Source organism: Salvelinus namaycush, chromosome 19, assembly GCF_016432855.1.
Source record: "Salvelinus namaycush isolate Seneca chromosome 19, SaNama_1.0, whole genome shotgun sequence".
Taxonomy (NCBI): domain Eukaryota; kingdom Metazoa; phylum Chordata; class Actinopteri; order Salmoniformes; family Salmonidae; genus Salvelinus; species Salvelinus namaycush.
Genome location: NC_052325.1, coordinates 11,249,786 through 11,269,925, shown reverse-complemented (window position 1 = coordinate 11,269,925; position 20,140 = coordinate 11,249,786). Strand labels below are relative to the sequence as shown.

General features: G+C 42.8%; 1 protein-coding gene across 1 annotated transcript in view; it reads right to left on the bottom strand.

Moving 5' to 3' along the window:
* Positions 1 to 19,652, bottom strand: part of LOC120063688 (contactin-associated protein-like 5) — a 90,770-nt gene extending 71,118 nt beyond the window's left edge. Inside the window, exons 1-3 of the mRNA XM_039013983.1 lie at positions 19,634 to 19,652; positions 5,926 to 6,036; positions 3,849 to 4,042 (exon numbers count right to left, since the gene is read on the bottom strand). Coding sequence (XP_038869911.1) covers positions 3,849 to 4,042; positions 5,926 to 6,036; positions 19,634 to 19,652 — 324 coding nt within the window. The remainder of the gene's footprint in view (positions 1 to 3,848; positions 4,043 to 5,925; positions 6,037 to 19,633) is intronic.
* Positions 19,653 to 20,140: the final 488 nt, after the last annotated feature.

The following is a 20,140-nucleotide window of genomic DNA, read 5'->3' as shown; positions in this document are numbered from 1 at the left end:
GGGGTTCTATTTGGGAGTCTTAGACAGGAACTCTCACAAGTAGCGCCTGAGGAGACGCTGGTGATCGGAGGTGACTGGAACTGTACAATGGATTTTACAAAAGACAGAAATGGGGAAGAGCCTCATTCAGTGTCAGTGGGAGTGTTAGGGGACATCATTAACCAGTTCGACCTAGTGGATGTTTGGAGAACTAAACATCCAAACACAAGACAGTATACATGGGTGAAGGTCTTTGGGGCTAGGGTGAGTGCAGCCCGACTTGATCGTTTTTACATGTCCAGGAATCAGAGCAATAGGCTGCTGGGCGCTACCATTCTCCCAGTGGGGTTTTCGGATCACCACATAACCATGGCTCGGCTGTCTATTTCACCAGGGCCCCGGCAGGCATCTTATTGGAAGTTCAATGTAAAGCTCTTACAAGATGCCACTTTTTGCTCAGGTTTCCAGACTTTTTGGGAAAGGTGGGGGCAGCGAAGAGAGGAGTATGAGTCTCTGAGTCAATGGTGGGATGTGGGGAAAGTGCAAATTCGGCTTTTCTGTCAACAGTACACAGCTCTCTCATCCTCAGAGGCTAGGAGAGTATTGGGGGAACTAGAGCGGTGTATTAGTGAGATGGAGGTAGAGATGGTGGGGCAAGGCAATGTAGGCCTCCAGGCTAATTTAGCCGAATTACGTAGGGACCTGGGCAGTTTTTTCCAGGTTAAAGCAAAGGGAGCACTTGTAAGAGCTAGGTTCTCCATGCTCAAGGAGATGGATGCTCCCAGCTCCTTCTTCTTTGGTTTGGAAAGACAGAGCAGTGAAGCCAAGGGTATGCATTGTTTACGGCTCTCTGATGGGCGGGTGACCTCTGTGGTGGGGGAGATGCGGGAGCGGACTGTGGAGTTTTATACTGAATTGTATAGGGCAGAAATGTGTGATCCTATGTGTGCTCAGGTCTTGTTCGCAGGACTCCCTAAGCTCTCTCGGGCACAGAGGGATGAAATGGACATTCCTCTGTTGTCACATGAACTGGCAGAGGCCGTAACCCAGATGTCCCCCGGTCGTGCACCGGGGGTCGATGGACTTCCAGTGGAGTTTTACAAAAAATTCTGGGGAATAATTGGACAGGACTTCTTTTGCGTCTTGCGTGAGTGCATCGGGGTAGGAGAGTTGCCGATGAGCTGCCGTCGGGCGGCACTGACTCTCCTGCCCAAAAAAGGGGACTTGTGTGAACTTAAGAACTGGAGGCCTGTGGCATTACTCTGTGCGGACTACAAGATTTTTGCCAAGGTCCTCTCTAACAGACTGAAGTCCCATCTGGACTCTATAATACACAAGGACCAGACATATTGTATACCGGGACGCTCAATCACGGACAACTTGTTCTTGATTAGGGACATGTTGGACTTGTCGAGAGGTTCTAATGTGAACTTTGGACTGGTCTCTTTAGATCAAGAGAAGGCCTTTGATAGAGTGGATCATGAGTATCTGTTTAATGTGATGTCTGTGTTTGGGTTTGGGAAGAGTTTTGTGACCTGTGTGAAGCTGTTGTATGCTGGGGCGTCATGTATGGTTAAGGTGGGAGGGGGGCTCAGTAGGCCAGTCTGGGTGAGACGGGGCATTAGACAAGGATGCCCTCTATCTGGGCAGCTATACACACTAGCCATTGAGCCTTTTTTAGGACTGCTACGCAGGAGATTGCAGGGAGTGTGCTGGACAGGCATGGATGTGGTGACAGGAATAGCAGTCTCAGCATATGCAGATGATGTTTCTGTGATGGTCAGGGATGGGCAAGATATGCAGGAACTAGAGACCAGTCTGAAGGTGTACGAGGGAGCTTCATCAGCTAAGGTAAACTGGGGAAAGAGCAAAGCTCTGTTATGTGGGGCATGGGGGGATAGGGCTCCTCCTCTGCTTCCAGGGGGTTTGCAGTGGGGTTGTGAAGGGCTTAAAGTGTTGGGGGTGTACCTGGGCTCGGAGAGGTGGGTCAGGAAGAACTGGGAGGGGCTGTCACAGGCAGTGGTGTCAAGACTGGCCAGGTGGAGGTGGCTCCTATCTCAAGTGTCATATAGAGGGAGGGTGCTGATAATTAACAACCTGGTGGCATCTTCCTTGTGGCATAAACTGGCTGTCCTCAACCCCCCCGCCAGTCTGCTTGCAGACCTGCAACGCAAGCTGGTGGACTTCTTTTGGTCGGGACATCACTGGCTGAAGGCAGCAGTGTTGTACATGACCGTCCACGAAGGAGGACAGGGCCTGGTGGAACTGGAGAGCAGGATGGCTGCTTTCCGGCTAAAGGCGGTGCAGAGACTGCTGTACCATACTGATGTTGGCTGGAGGGAACCAGCATGCGCGCTGCTGAGGAGAGCTGGAGGATTAGGGTTGGACCGGCAGCTGTTCCTCATGAAGCTGGAGAGGCTGAGTACAGCAGTTTTACTCTGCGGTGCTGAGGACCTGGCAGCTATTAAGACCCACACGAGAAGGGGGTGTGGAGCCTGGGCAGTGGGTGTGGGAGGAGCCTATTTTCCACAACCCAGCCATCCCTTTGAGATCGGTTCAGTCTGCCACCCTGCAGAGGCAACTGATGGCAGGGGGTGTACAAAGGCTAGGTGACCTGAGAATGCTGGGAGAGGAGGGGTGGAAAACCCCGGAGGTCTTGGCTCAACAAACAGGAATAACGTCTCTTAGGCTGCTGGAGAGATTCCTGGAGGAGGTCCAGGAGGCACTGTCTGAGCAGGTAAGGGGGGTGTTTGAGAGGCCAAAGGGAGAGGGGCCACCAATGTTTCCGCCACTGCAGGTGACGGCAGAGACTGGAGACTGGCAAGGGGGTCTGGGGGACTTGTTAGATTTTAACACTCCGAGCCTGGGGGAGTTTGAGGGGGTGGGAGGTAAAGCCCTCTACAACCTCTGCGTTAAGGTTAGGAACATTAGAAGCCTAACAGGAGTGAAGGCACATCAGTGGCAGGGGGTATGTGGGGTGGAGAGTATGGTGGGTTTTAGATGGAGGGCGCTCTATAAACCCCCAGTACCAAAGAGGTCAGGGGACCTCCAGTGGAGGGTTCTTCATGGAGCCCTGGCCACTAACAGCTGGTTGGCGCGGGTTGATCCGGGAATTGGGCAGGGGTGTCCTTTCTGTCAAATGAAAGAAACTGTGATTCATGTGTTTTCTGTGTGCACCAGGTTAATGCCATTAATGTCTCTGTTGGAATGTCTGTGTGAGAGGTTGGGGGTGGTTTTTGCTGTTGGGATGTTTATAATGGGATACAGGTATTCGAGTAAGGAGAAAGAAAAATGTGTTTTGTTGAATTTTCTGTTTGCTCAGGCGAAGTTAGCTAATTGGCTAACAAGGAGAAACAGGGTCAAAGGTGGGGGGATAACAGACCCTTTACTACTGTTTAATGGGATGGTCTCTGCGCGCCTTAGGGTTGAGTTTGAGTTCTATAAAATGATAAAATGTGTGGAGATGTTTGAGGAGATATGGTGTGTTGGGGGGGCTGTATGTACAGCTGGGGAAGATGTTTTGGATATACGGTTGTAGGAGAGGGTATTGTTTTTGTGTATGGTGATTTGTATCATGTGGTAGATGGTAAGGTGAATATGGTACATGTATGCAGTACAGGCTATATTTTGTTTTTTTTTTATTTTAGGGGGGGGAGGGTGGCGAGTTTGAAATGAAATGAGAATGTTTCAGTAAAGAAAGACCAAAAGTGTGTGTGTCTCTCTCTCTCTCTCTCTCTCTCTCTCTCTCTCTCTCTCTCTCAAAAAATCAGGGAAATGGAGACAATTACATTGATTGAAGCCACAAGCAATATTAAAGCTGATCGACCCCCTCACAAGTAACAGTAAATATACAGTATGATGCAACTCACCCCCACCCCGTCCTCCTGTCGGTACTGCTTCCAGGCTCGGCCTGTGTCACTGAACAGGAGCAGGTAGCCGCTGACCCAGTCTGAGCCTCCGTAGCGCCCCTGTGTGGAGATGGCCGTCACCTCTATCCTGTCCCTGAGGTCCAGCTGCAGCCACGGCTGCCTGTCTGTCACCTGGGGAGACCAGCCTCCCGCTCCTCGGGAGACCAGAGAGAGAAGCATTCCTTTTAGAATTCAGTCAATGAACAGTTTGGATCGAATTGTTCTGTCTTGAGTCGATAACCTTTACCCCTGTGGGCCTCCCCTACCTGCAATGCAATTGCTGCTAAATTCTTGCATTGCTGTCTGCATGGAGAGTATCATGTGTATGCTAGGATCCTCTGTATAGCATGTGAAGTGATTGTTGTGCAATATGAACTAACCCCCTCTATCACGCTGCATGAACTAATCCCCTCTGTCACAATGCATGAACTAGCCCCCTCTGTCACGCTGCATGAACTAACCCCCTCTGTCACGCTGCATGAACTAACCCCCTCTGTCACGCTGCATGAACTAACCCCCTCTACAATGCTGTATGAACTAATCCCTCTACAATGCTGCATGAACTAACCCCCTCTACAATGCTGTATGAACTAATCCCTCTACAATGCTGTATGAACTAACCCCCTCTACAATGCTGTATGAACTAACCCCCTATATCATGCTGCATGAACTAACCCCCTCTACAATGCTGTATGAACTAACCCCCTCTACAATGCTGTATGAACTAACCCCTTCCATCATGCTGTATGAACTAACCCCCTCTATCTGGAGTGAAAACACACCATTAGGCTTAAATAACATTTCAGATGCATCAGTGCACTTCATACACTGGTGAATAAAAAAACGTAAGCTACTTCCAAACACTAATGTGAAAGTGTGATATGGCAGTGCTGTGTACAATTAGTAGAGTCAGACCCCACAAGCCACCCAGCTATCGAGCTGAAGAAACAGGTTAGCTCTGGCAGGAAGGTTCATTACTCAGCTGCTGAAGGCTGGTACACACCACCATGGGAGCAGATGAGTGCAGCATATCAAACCAGAGTCTGAGCAACATAGGAAGCATCGTTTACGGACCCCCCCCCTCCCCAAGAGAGCAGGATCATTCTGGTTGTTATAGACACACGTACTGTAGCCGAGGTCCAAAGAACCTGGGTTCAATCACACTCCAAGTCATTGAAAATCTAGTTACAGAACGTAGATTTAAATGCAGATTAATTTACTGACCTGTGAGCCTTGTTGTTAGAGCTAAGAGCAACATTTTAAAATTGTCCAAACGGTGCTGACGTGCAAACAGGACCGCATCAGGGATTTATCTGAAAACCTCTCCTTATAAGATGCCCATGAGGTGGAGATAAACTATCTCCATCTTAATTCAATAATAGCATTATAGTTAACTAATCCTGGATGAAGATCTTTTGAATATGATCTCCTAGTATTACAGCCAACAAAACTACCCGGCGGCTCTGAAATCAGTAACACTTTATTTTATTTACCTTTTTGTAATACAAGTAAATGGTTTTAATTCGCCAAAATAAACATATATATTTTTTTTTACATATTCATAGTAACATTTGATGTTTAAAAATAGTGTCATCTGACTTTTAGCTCTAACTATGGAGCGTGATGGGCTATCAACTCAGTTCCAACTGCATCTGAAAGAGAAGACTCCCGACCTGGTATAGACTATTGACTGGAAGGTTAATATATATATATATTTTTTTTTTAATGTTGTAGTTATAGTGGCTGCCACGCCTCCCAGGGGGCAAATCTGGGGTGACTCCATATATATATAATTTTTTTTCAGGGTACATAGATCTATCTACCTCTGGTGCTTATATCACAAAGTGCATTATTGTTTCAATATTTTTAGCTTTGTATATAAAAGAGAGCATTTTTATTCCTCAATATTAACACAGAAGTAATTGTTTTGTCGGTAACTAGTTACTGAACAAAGTCCTAACATTTTTGAAGGATAGCGCATTCAGGGTTAAGACTGCTACATGAAATTAAAAAAAGATAACTTTCCATTGTAACTCACCATCTCTTCTGTTGATCTTGGAGAAGTGTGGAGCATAACTGACAGAGGACTGAGAGGAGCTCACAAAAGAGCCCTGGGGCAGCATGGATACCAACGGGCCATTGCAGATATCTGTAAGAATAAAATAGAGAGTACATTAGTTCATGGTTGGGTACAATATGTAGAGCTTTAGGACCAGCATCATCTGATAGAGCAGGGGTGACAAACATAAAAAATGTATATATATACACACAATGTGTGTATATATATACAGTGCCTTGCAAAAGTATTCACCCCCTTGGCGTTTTTCCTATTTTGTTGCATTACGGAAAAGTGGTGTGTGCATATGTATTCACCCCCTTTGCTATGAAGCCCCTAAATAAGATCTGGTGCAACCAATTACCTTCAGAAGTCACATAATTAGTTAAATAAAGTCCACCTGTGTGCAATCTAAGTGTCACATGATCTGTCACATGATCTCAGTATATATACACCTGTTCTGAAAGGCCCCAGAGTCTGCAAAACCACCAAGCAAGGGGCACCACCAAGCAAGCGGCACTATGAAGACCAAGGAGCTCGCCAAACAGGTCAGGGACAAAGTTGTGGAGAAGTACAGATCAGGGTTGGGTTATAAAAATATATCCAAAACGTTGAACATCCCACGGAGCACAATTAAATCCATTATTAAAAAATGGAAAGAATATGGCACCCCAACAAACCTGCCAAGAGAGGGCCGCCCACCAAAACTCACAGACCAGGCAAGGTTGGCATTAATCAGAGAAGCAACAAAGACACCAAAGATAACCCAGAAGGAGCTGCAAAGCTCCACAGCAGACATTGGATTATCTGCCCATAGCACCACTTTAAGCCGTACACTCCAAAGAGCTGGACTTTACGGAAGAGTGGCCAGAAACAAAATCATTGCTTAACTTCTCTGCGCTACGGATCCCTTTAGCGGGATCATTTTCCTAAACAACCGCTGAATTGCAGGGCGCAAAATATTACTAAAAATATTTATAATCATGCAATCACAAGTGAAATATACCAAAACACAGTTTAGCTTGTTGTTAATCCACCTATCATGTCAGATTTTGAAAATATGCTTTACAGCGAAAGAAATCCAAGCTTTTGTGAGTGTATCAATCAATGCTAGAACAGCTAGCCCCAAGTCAGAAAAGCAATAAAATTAAATCGCTTACCTTTGATAATCTTTGAATGTTTGCACTCACGAGACTCCCAGTTACACAATAAATGTTATTTTTGTTCGATAAATATTACTTTTATAACAAAAAAACGCCATTTGGGTTGCGCGTTATGTTCAGAAAACCAAAGCCTCGTTCCGTTCGAAGAAAATTCCAAAAAGTATCTGTAATGTTCGTAGAAACATGTCAAATGATTTTTATAATCAATCCTCAGGTTCTTTTTAACAAACATAATCGATAATATTTCAACCGGACCGTAACCTATTCAATAAAAGAGAGAAAGAAAATGGAGCGCTACCCCTCTCGCGCGCAGGAACTAATCAAAGGACACCTGACTACTTTTTTAAAATATCGCTCATTTTTCAAAATAAAAGCCTTAAACTATGTCTAAAGCCTGGTCACAGCCTGAGGAAGCAATTGGAAAAGGAATCTGGTTGATACCCCTTTAAATGGAAGAAAGACGGGCAAGGAAACACAGATTTAAAAAAAGAAAATCACTTCCGGGTTAGATTTCCTCAGCTTTTCGCCTGCAGAATCAGTTTTGTTATACTCACAAAACAATATTTTGACAGTTTTTGGAAACTTTGGAGTGTTTTCTATCCTAATCTGTAAATTATATGCATATTCTACGATCTGGACCTGAGAAATAGTCTGTTTACCTTGGGAACGTTATTTAAAAAAATAAGAAGAGGTTAAAGAAAAAATGAGCAAACACGTTTGGTGTTTGTGGGAGACTCCCCAAACATATGGAAGAAGGTCCTCTGGTCAGATGATACTAAAATGTAGCATTTTGGCCATCAAGGAAAATGCTATGTCTGTCGCAAACCCAAAACCTCTCATCACCCCGAGAACACCATCCCCACAGTGAAGCATGGTGGTGGCAGCATCATGCTGTGGGGGTGTTTTTCCATCGGCAGGCACTGGGAAATTGGTCAGAATTGAAGGAATGATGGATGGCGCTAAATACAGGGAAATTCTTGAGGGAAACCTGTTTCAGTCTTCCAGAGATTTGAGACTGGGACAGAGGTTCACCTTCCAGCAGGACAACGACCCAAAGCGTACTGCTAAAGCAACACTCGAGTGATATAAGGGGAAACATTTAAATGTCTTGGAATGGCCTAGTCAAAGCCCAGACATCAATCGAATTGAGAATCTGTGGTATGACTTAAAGATTACTGTACACCAGCGGAACCCAGCCAACTTGAAGGAGCTGGAGCAGGTTTGCTTTGAAGAATGGACAAAAATCCCAGTGGTTAGATGTGCCAAGCTTATAGAGACATATATCAAGAGACTTGCAGCTGTAATTACTGCATACGGTGGCTCTACAAAGTATTGACTTTGGGGGGGATGAATAGTTATGCACGCTCAAGATTTCCGTTTGTTTTGGTCTTATTTCACAATTAAAAATATTTTGCATCTTCAAAGTGGTAGGCATGTTGTGTAAATCAAATGATACAACCCCCCCAAAAATCAATTTTAATTCCAGGTTGTAAGGCAACAAAATAGGAAAAATGCCAAGGGGGTGAATACTTTCGCAAGCCACTGTGTAAATATATATCATTGTTTTTTTAAGGAAAAAATGCAAACAATCTAAAATGACTAAAACCAAATCGAAACTGTGTATTAATGATAATGGACCTACAGTACCAGTTAAAAGTTTGGACACACATTCTACATTATAGAATAATAGTGAATTGAAATGCATTTCCCGGTGACTACCTCATGAAGCTGGTTGAGAGAATGCCAAGAGTGTGCAAATCTGTCATCAAGGCAAAGGGTGGCTACTTTGAAGGATCTCAAATATAAAATATATTTTGATTTGTTTAACACTGTTATGGTTTCAACATGATTCCATATGTGTTATTTGATTGTTTTGATGTCTTCATTATTATTCCACAATGTAGAAAACAGTAAAAATAAAGAAACATCCTTGAATAAGTAGGTGTGCCCTAACTCTTGACTGGTACTGTACATTTATGCAATCTTAAAATAATTGACTCTGTCCTGCTAACTAAAAATCACCGAAATGACAGTCAGAGAGCGTCAAATATAAAACCAAATATGGATAGAGGAATATTTTTAGTAAATATTGATGGCTAGAAAATATTAACAATTATTACAGACAGGACCTTGATTAAGACTGAATACAGCCCGTGGGGCAAAATGAGGTTGACACCCTTGTACTAGAATATGATTTGCCTGCAAAACTGCACCGCTCAGTTCATCTACTACTTGTTAGACAGAGCATTTTAAGAATAATGCTACTTTAAGAATAATAACTGAAACGGAATTATCATCTTGACTTCTGTTCACCATTTTGTGGAAAAGAATGTTTGACTGCAAGTACAGCCCACTATGGGGTCTAAAGCCATGTAGGGGGGGTTGCCTCACTTATCCACTTCAAAATCTCTCCCCAGCAGTCCATTAACTCAAGCAGTGACCCTTCAAAAGAGGACAGTAGAATTCACAACACAATCGGCAGCCCTGTGTGTATGTGTCTGTATGTCAATCGTGTTCCCCTAATCCATCAGTGTGAGATTAGAGTACTTCCAACAGGCAGAAGGAGATTAAGAGGCCATTGATCTGAACGTGTCGGCCTCATCTTCCACTGATACAGCCCTGCCCGCCAGGCCCCAAAAAGAGCAGTGAGCGAGGCTGAGCTAGCCCTGCCCGCCAGGCCCCAATCATCCCCCTCTTCAAATGGGGAAACACTCTAGACCCAAACTGTTACAAACCTATATCCATCCTGCCCTGCCTTTCTAAAGTCTTCGAAAGCCAAGTGAACAAACAGATCACCGACCATTTCGAATCCCACCGTACCTAATCCGCTATGCAATCTGGTTTCCGAGCTGGTCATGGGTGCACCTAAGCCACGCTCAAGGTCCTAAAGATATCATAACTAGAGGTCGACCGATTAATCGGAATGGACGATTAATCAGGGCCGATTTCAAGTTTTCATAACAATCGGAAATCGGTATTTTTGGGCGCCTATTTGCCGATTAAAAAAAATATATATATATTTTTTTTTTACACCTTTATTTAATCTTTATTTAACTAGGCAAGTCAGTTAAGAACACATTCTTATTTTCAATGGCGGCCTAGGAACGTTCTGCCTCAGATTTTTAACCTTGTCAGCTCGGGGGATCCAATCTTGCAGTTAACTAGTCCAATGCTCTAACACCTGATTACATTGCACTCCACGAGGAGCCTGCCTGTTAGAGAATGCAGTAAGCTAAGGTAAGTTGCTAGCTAGCATTAAACTTATCTTATAAAAAACAATAAATCAATGACTGTCATTGCTCCAATGTGTACTTAACCATAAACATCAATGCCTTTCTTAAAATCAATACACAAGTATATATTTTTAAACCTGCATATTTAGCTAAAAGAAATCCAGGTTAGCAGGCAATATTAACTTCTTCTGGCTGCAAGCCCGAAGCCGGGCACAATATGACAACAGCCACTTCAAGTGCAGGGCGCGAAATTCAAAATATATTTTTTTGAAATATTTAACTTTCACACATTAACAAGTCCAATACAGCATTTGAAAGATAAACATCTTGTGAATCCAGCCAACATGTCCGATTTTTAAAATGTTTTACAGCGAAAACACCACGTATATTTATGTTAGCTCACCACCAAATACAAAAAAGGACAGACATTTTTCACAGCACAGGTAGCATGCACAAAACCAACCTAACTAACCAAGAACCAACCAAACTAACCAAGAAACAACTTCATCAGATGACAGTCTTATAACATGTTATTCAATAAATCTATGTTTTGTTCGAAAAATGTGCATATTTGAGCTATAAATCAGTTTTACATTGCAGCTACCATCACAGCTACCGTCAGAAATGGCACCGAAGCAGCCAGAGTAATTACAGACACCAACGTCAAATACCTAAATACTCATCATAAAACATTTCTGAAAAATACATGGTGTACAGCAAATGAAAGACAGGCATCTTGTGATTCCAGCCAATATTTCCGATTTCTTAAGTGTTTTACAGCGAAAACACAATATAGCATTATATTAGCTTACCACAATAGCCAGAAACACAAGCCATTCCCCAGCAGCAAAAGTTAGCGATCGTAACAAACCAGCAAAAGATATATAATTTTTGACTAACCTTGATAAGCTTCATCAGATGACAGTCCTATAACATCAGGTTATACATACACTTATGTTTTGTTCGAAAATGTGCATATTTAGAGCTGAAATCAGTGGTTATACATTGTGCTAACGTAGCATCTTTTTCCCACATTGTCCGGATATTTTTCTGACACTCACATATTCTGACCAAATAACTATTCATAAACATAACTAAAAAATACATGTTGTATAGGAAATGATAGATACACTAGTTCTTAATGCAATCGCCGTGTTAGAATTCTAAAAATAACTTCATTACGATATGCAGTTTACGTTATGGCGAGAGCGTGCCCAAAACCTGGCCGCAAACTACTAGTACAACATGTTCGACAGATATATGAAATAACATCATAAAATGGGTCCTACTTTTGACGATCTTCCATCAGAATGTTGTACAAGGGGTCCTTTGTCCAGAACAATCGTTGTTTGGATTTAGAATGTCCTCTTCTCCAGTCAATTAGCACGGAAAGCTAGCAAAGTGGCGCGAAGCTCCACTTCCTGAACAAAGGCACACAACGCAACACGCCTAACGTCCCGAATAAATTTCAATAATCTAATTAAACTATATTGAAAAAACATACTTTACGATGATATTGTCACATGTATCAAATAAAATCAAAGCCGGAGATATTAGTCGTCTATAACGACAGCTGTACAGAAGGCAAAACCAGGTCCCTTCACGCGCTCTTCAGAAAACAGGAAACTGGTGACACGTCATACAAAGAGCATTTATTCGACCCCAGATCAAGTTATACACTCCATTTCTTCTCTCACTGCCTGTCGACATCTAGTGGAAGACGTATGAAGTGCATGTATACTGATATATATCAAGGACATTTATAGGCAGGCCCTAGAACAGAGCATCGATTTCAGATTTTCCACTTCCTGTCAGGAAGTTTGCTGCAAAATGAGTTCTGTTTTACTCACAGATATAATTCAAACAGTTTTAGAAACTAGAGTGTTTTCTATCCAATAGTAATAATAATATGCATATTGTACGAGCAAGAATTGAGTACGAGGCCGTTTGAAATGGGCACCTTTTATCCGGCTACTCAATACTGCCCCTGCAGCCCAAACAGGTTAACCAGGTGAAATTGTGTCATTTCTCTTGCGTTCATTGCACGCAGAGTCAGGGTATATGCAACCGTTTGGGCCGCCTGGCTCTTTGCGAACTAATTTGCCAGAATTTTACGTAATTATGACAGCATTGAAGGTTGTGGAATATTTAGACTCATGGATGCCACCCGTTAGATAAAATACGGAATGGAATAAACCTTTTGTTTTCGAGGTGATAGTTTCCGGATTAGTCAAAGGTATATGGTTTAGAGAGAAATAGTCGAGGCGTTATAATTCCTGTAATAACTTGCGGCTGAATTTGAAAGGGGTTCCTTCGTTATTTTACCGTTCATGTCTTCCATAGAGAATGTCTTGATCTACTTCAAATAAGGTCTGTGTTTCGTGCAGGCTTAAACCGCCTCTACGTTTTGATACCCGTATAAATCTCACTAGGATAAGGTAACGTTTGTCAACATATTTTCATAAATCCACTCTACAATTTTTTTTATCTTTGCTTATATTTAGCCAATATTGATCAGAGTTACCTTGTCCTATGGATATCTACACAGTTATAAAATTGGCACGGTGATGTAAGCCTACACGAAACACAGACCTTATTTTAAGTGAATCTAAAAATATCCTATGGAATAAATGAAGGAACCGCTTTTCAGATTTTGCTAAAAGGTGTCATGGGAATTATGACTCGCACTTTGGTTGTCAATTCTTATCATGCCCATTACTAAAATAGGATTTCCTGCATATAGAAATTAAAGTTTTTGTTTTCAACATTCATCACAGGTAACTTAAACTCTATTTTTATTCAAACAGTTGAGAGTATTTGTCTCCTAAGCAGACTCTTCAGTATCATTGTCACTTCAGAGCTGTGTGCGTGTGTGTATTTATGTATTATATTAAGTTAAAATAAAAGTGTTCATTCAGTATTGTTGCAATTGTCATTACTACAAAAATGTGTGTGTGTGTGTATGATATATACAGTATATATATATATTTTTTTTAATAAATCGGCCGATTAATCCGTATCGGCTTTTTTTGTCCTCCAATAATCGGTATCGGTATTGGCATTGAAAAATCATAATCGGTCGACCTCTAATCATAACCACACTCGATAAAAAACAGTACTGTGCAGCCATCTTCATCGACCTGGCCAAGGCTTTCGGCTCTGTCAATCACCATATTCTTATCGGCAGACTCAACAGCCTTGGTTTCTCTAATGACTGCCTTGCCTGGTTCATTAACTACTTCTCAGACAGAGTTAAGTGTGTCAAATCGGAGGGGCTGTTGTCCGGAACCCTGGCAGTCTCTATGGGGGTGCCACAGGGTTCAATTCTCGGGCCGTCTCTTTTCTCTGTATATACCGCTCTTGCTGTGGTTCATTCTTTGATCCACCTCTACACAGATGACACCATTCTGTATACATCTGGCCCTTCTTTGGACACTGTGTTAACAAACCTCCAAACGAGCTTCAACGACATACAACACTCTTTCCGTGGCCTCCAACTGCTCTTAAATGCTAGTAAAACGAAATGCATGCTCTTCAACCGATCGCTGCCCGCACCCGCTCTCCCGACAAGCATCACTACTCTGGACGGTTCTGACTTAGAATATGTGGACAAATATAAATACCTAGGTGTCCAAAGTTAAATCCAGAATTGGCTTCCTATTTCGCAACAAAGCCTCCTTCACTCATGCTGCCAAACATACCCTCGCAAAACTGACTATCCTACCGATCCTTGACTTTGGTGATGTCATTTACAAAATAGCCTCCAACACTCTACTCAGCAAACTGGATGCAGTCTATCACAGTGCCATCCGTTTTGTCACCAAAGCCCCATATACTACCCACCACTGCGACCTGTATGCTCTCGTCTGGTCCTCGCTACATATTCGTCGCCAAACCCACTGGCTCCATGTCATCTATAAGTCTTTGCTAGGTATAGCTCCACCTTATCTCAGCTCACTGGTCACCATAGCAATACCCACCCATAGCACGTGCTCCAGCAGGTATATTTCACTGGTCATCCCCAAAGCCAATACCCCCTTTGGCCGCCTTTCCTTCCAGTTATCTGCTGCCAATGACTGGAATGAATTGCAAAAATCACTGAAGTTGGAGACATATCTCCCTCACTAACTTTAAGCATCAACTGTTAGAGCAGCTTACCGATTGCTGCAGCTGTACACAGCCCATCTGTAAATAGCCCATCCAACCAACTACCTACCTCATCCCCATATTTGTTTTTGTATTTTTCTGCTCTTTTGCACACCAGTATTTCTACTTGTATATCCTCATCTGCACATATATCACTCCAGTGTAAATTGCTAAATTGTAATTACTTCGCCACTATTGGCATATTTATTGCCTTACCTCCTGACTTCATTTGCACACACTGTATATATATACTTTTTTTTATTGTGTTATTGACTGTACACTTTTTTATCCCATGTGTAACTCTGTGTCGTTGTTTTTGTCGCAATGCTTTGCTTTATCTTGGCCAGGTCGCAGTTGTAAATGAGAACTTGTTCTCAACCGGCCTACCTGGTTAAATAAAGGTGAAATACATTTTATTTTTTAAAGAGCGGGGTGGAGCTAGCCCTGCCTGCCAGGCCCCAATAAGGGCAGTGAGAGGGGTGGAGCTAGCCCTGCCTGCCAGGCCCCAATAAGGGCAGTGAGAGGGGTGGAGCTAGCCGTGCCTGCCAGGCCCCAATAAGGGCAGTGAGCGGGGTGGAGCTAGCCGTGCCTGCCAGGCCCCAATAAGTGCAGTGAGCGGGGTGGAGCTAGTCCTGCCTGCCAGGCCCCAATAAGGGCAGTGAGTGGGGTGGAGCTAGTCCTGCCTGCCAGGCCCCAATAAGAGCAGTGAGAGGGGTGGAGCTAGCCCTGCCTGCCAGGCCCCAATAATGGCAGTGAGCGGGGTGGAGCTAGCCCTGCCTGCCAGGCCCCAATAAGGGCAGTGAGCGGGGTGGAGCTAGCCCTGCCTGCCAGGCCCCAATAAGGGCAGTGAGAGGGGTGGAGCTAGCCCTGCCTGCCAGGCCCCAATAAGGGCAGTGAGAGGGGTGGAGCTAGTCCTGCCTGCCAGGCCCCAATAAGGGCAGTGAGCGGGGTGGAGCTAGCCCTGCCTGCCAGGCCCCAATAAGGGCAGTGAGAGGGGTGGAGCTAGTCCTGCCTGCCAGGCCCCAATAAGGGCAGTGAGCGGGGTGGAGCTAGCCCTGCCTGCCAGGCCCCAATAAGAGCAGTGAGAGGGGAAGAGCTAGCCCTGCCTGCCAGGCCCCAATAAGAGCAGTGAGAGGGGTAGAGCTAGCCCTGCCTGCCAGGCCCCAATAAGGGCAGTGAGAGGGGTGGAGCTCCTTCACTGCACCACAACTCTTCTTTGTTTTTCCACAGAGCAGTGATCACTCCTGGATCATCATTCTGTGGCTGCTAAAGAGGATCCCAGGCCATAATAAGAACTGGTAACATCTTGATTCCAATAATCACTGTAGTCTGTCCATCATTTTATTATCCATCACCATACCCATCAGTGGTGGAAAAAGTACTAAATTGTTCTACTTGAGTAAAAGTAAAAATGCATTAATAGAAAATGACTCAAGTAAAAGTAAGTCACCCAGTAAAATATTACTTGAGTAAAAGTCTAAAGGTTTTTGGTTTTAAAAATACTTAAAGTATCAAAAGTAAATGGAATTGCTAACATGTACTTAAGTATCAAAAGTAAAAGTATACATAATATCTAATTTCTAATATTAAGCAAACCAGACGGCAAATTGACAGATAGCCAGGGGCACACTCCAACATAATTTACAAATGAAGCATTTGTTTTTAGTGAGTCCGCCAAATCAGATGCAGTAGGGATGACCAGGGATGTTCTCTTGATAAGTGTGTGAATTGGACAATTTTCCTGTGATAAGTAATGAGTACTTTTGGGTGTCAGGAAAAATGTATGGAGTAAAAAGTACATTATTTTATTTCGGAATGTAGTGAAGTAAAAGTAAAATAGTAAAGTAAAGTACAGATACCCCCAAAAAATACTTAAGTATTACTTTAAAGTATTTTTACTTAAGTACTTTACACCACTGATACCCATTACATCACATTTTGTTTTGGATGACGTCCATGTTGGAGCTATCCTCCTAGAAACATTTCCACTGACTAATGACCATTCATTTGGTAGACAACAACGTCATGTTGAAAATGACATCAGAAGGCTGTTTGATACTTTGGAAGTGTCTTTGAGGGCAGCCCACTGCATTTCATCTGACATACATTTGCAGCACTTAGATCACTTGCGAGCAAATTTTGCTGAATGTTGATTTACAGATTGACTGATGTGGATCAAGCTGTTTTTTTAAGATATAAACATGCAGCGCTATAGCCACAGATGCTCAACATCAGAGAAAAGTCCCAACATAACTTCACAAGGAAATATACATTAAAGTTTTAATCTCAATGTTATTAAACATTTTGTGACAAATCTGTTAAATGTTATCAGTTTCGAGTTTCATTCTTACTTGACATTTTAATCCATGCTCTCTACTCACTCTAAGCATGACTCTCTCTCTCTCTATTGATATCTCTATCTATTTATCTATTGCATCTATGTCTATTTCTATCTATCTATCTCTATTTCTCTCTCTATATCTATTTATATCTCTATCTATTACATTTCTATATATGTATATATCTATCTATATCGCTATCTATTTATATAGATATCTATATCTCTATATATTAATATCTCCATCTATTTATATCTCTCTCTATATCTCCATCTATTCATTTCTCTCTCTGTATCTCCATCTATTTTATTCTCTATCTCTCTAGCCATCCATGTCTTTTCATATAATCTCACACAATCCATCAGGCTCTGGGGGTCATGGGGCCCCTTCCACACAAAGCCACCACCTTTGATCCTGATGGCCTTCTCACAATCCAGGGGCTTGGCAACATCCTCATAAATGTCAGGTTAGTCTTTCACCTCTGTAAAAGGACCTGCTCCATTACACCAACATATAAAACACATGCAGTATGAGACCTTGGTACAGTGCAAAGGGTAAACCAATACAACTGTTATGCCACAGCAGCAAACGTAAAGCAATCGGTAAAGACATAACTCTTACAGGTACCTGAATACAAAGACAATATCGGTAGTTCACTTATAATAATACTTGTTTTATGAACAGTGTTTTTGTTTATAGCCTCCATCTAGTTTTTTTCACTGAGATAAAACGCGGGGTTGTCAATCACGAAGAATTATGGTCAAAGGATGGTTTGCCTGTGAAGCTGCTCTGCTCGGTGCCTCCTTGCCCTTGGATAATTTAAAATCTCTCCAAGCTATGAATGTGATCGTGCCACGGCAAACTCGCTATGCAAAGTGGATGAGGTTTATATCTTAACCCACACACACAATTTGAGAGAAAGGACATAAACATACATAAAGAAAGCCAAACCAACAGGCCTTTCTATAAACTCAGAGCTCAGATCCTGACAGGGCATACTGTAGCAGCACTGTGTGATGTGAGAACGCACAACAGTCAGAGACATCTTGATACCTCCAGGCTAGTAGAACATAGCTGGGGTTATCAGTGATTGTGTTTGGGATAAAAATAAAAGAAGCAGCACTTCTCTTCACCCCCCTATGTTCCCCAAGGTGTGCCATCATGCAGTTATGCATGGTAAGATGGATGGCTGTGAACACATTTAGATGCACACAGTGAGCTCTCTCCTTCCTCTTTGGCCTATACGCTGTACACCAATTAATAACAAGGACCATAAAGGACATATTTTGTCATGTAAAACAATGACCCGTATCTCATTTAGTCAAATCAAATCAAATGTAATTTGTCACATGCTTCGTAAACAACAGGTGTAGACTAACAGTGAAATGCTTACTCGCAGGCCCTTCCCAATAATGCAGAGAGGAAACATATAGAAATAATAACTTGGCTATTTACACGGGGTACCAGTACCGAGTAGATGTGCCTGGGTACGAGGTAATTAAGGTAGATATGTAATCTGCTTTAAGTTTTAATGTACAGAGTTGCTGGAACACAATTCAAAATACATTTCAATTTGATGTTCTGGTGCTGTTCAGGCAATTTAAAGTATTGATTGGGGACTTATTTGTGGAGGAACATAACTGTTTTTCTGGATGATTTGTGATGTTTTATTTGTGCTTCCCATGACTGTGGTTTTGTATTTAGATTAGATTGATAGATAGACAGATAGCATATAGTTTGGGTATAATGTGTATATTTACGTTGTATATACAGTGCACATTTGTAAAAGAGACCTAGGTCTCAATAAGTCTTCCCTGTTAAAGGTTAAAAACAAATATAGGTAGGAATAAAGTGACTAGGCAACAGGATAGATAATAAACAGTAGCAGCAGTGTGTGTGATGAGTCAAAATACACAGATAGTTAAATAGTTAACCAATAGCTACCCGGACTAACTATTTAGGTGTCTTCTGGCTGGGGAGTAGAAGCTGTTCAGGCTCCTGTTGGTTCCAGACTTGGTGCATCGGTACCGCTTGCCGTGCGGTAGCAGAGAGAACAGTCTATGACTATTTAAGTGGAAGGACGTTAGGCTATTTGGATGTTGAAAACATCAATATGACTGCAAATGACAGTACAAAAAAACATATTTTGTGAGTTTTACCATCAGGGTTGGAAAAACAACCCCATTATCGAGCAAAATTTGTTGGTCACATTTCGCTCATTAAAATCCACTAAACACTGCCCTTAATTCTACTTTTCACACTATATTTTGTAACTTTTTCGGTGGATCTCTATGGTGGATGATGAATTTGGAAACTAGCTTGCTCTCTTCAAAATATGCAAATACTTTTTACAACAAATGCCCCTGAATTGACTTCCATCCCTAACGCGGCTCATTAGCCTGCATTCCCTCCAAACTCTTTGTTCTAAACAAACTGTGCTCCACAAAGAAATCAACAAACTGCAATTTGTAGCGTATGCGGCTGCAATATTTTTTGCTCCGTTTCAGGCCTCTGTACACCTGACAATGTCTAAGCAGCATGGTGGGAGTGGAGGATGGAGAGCTGTTTAAATACTGACACTAAACAGAAGGAACAACACTATACTGTCTGTTAAGATGCAAGTGAAAGTGTCTCTGTCTCAGTATTATATCTACGGAAGTATAAAGAGAGACTGTCCCCCCTGAGACTTAGACGCTCAAAGGAGCTTCCAGGGTGTTAGGCACAGCAGGTGCTGTCTACCTCCTGTCTACGGCTTCTGTCCACCCCTGTCCACCCCAATGTCTACGCACTCGTCTACGCATCCACCTACCTGCCCGTCTACCACCCATCTACACCTGTCTACCCCCTCCTCGTCTACCCGGCTACCCCCCCTCCCCATCTACCCCCGTGTCTAGCCCCCTGTCTTCCCATAATGCCTCACTCCCACCAGGATCCAGAGGAACAACGGTATAATCCAGTACAGAATGTGTGTATGCCTCCGGTTGGTATCGATAGAGCAGCATCTGATACTTCACATGGATTAATAGACTGGTCCATCTCATCTCTGTTCTGGCAGAGCCACGGCTGAGGTATCAGTTGACAATTAGGCTAGCTACAGACACAGGCTGAATTCGAGAAAGTGCAGGTCAATACATGTGATTGAGAAACACAGCACTGTATCACTTTATATCCAATAATGTGTTCAATAGAGCGAGCTGCAAAACAGTTCAGCGCAAGAGAGAGAAAGTAACGATAACTGATCTGAGGGCTGACATGTGTAGGATTACTTATAGACCGACAGATCACATGACTATCACACACTTCATTAATTCAAGTA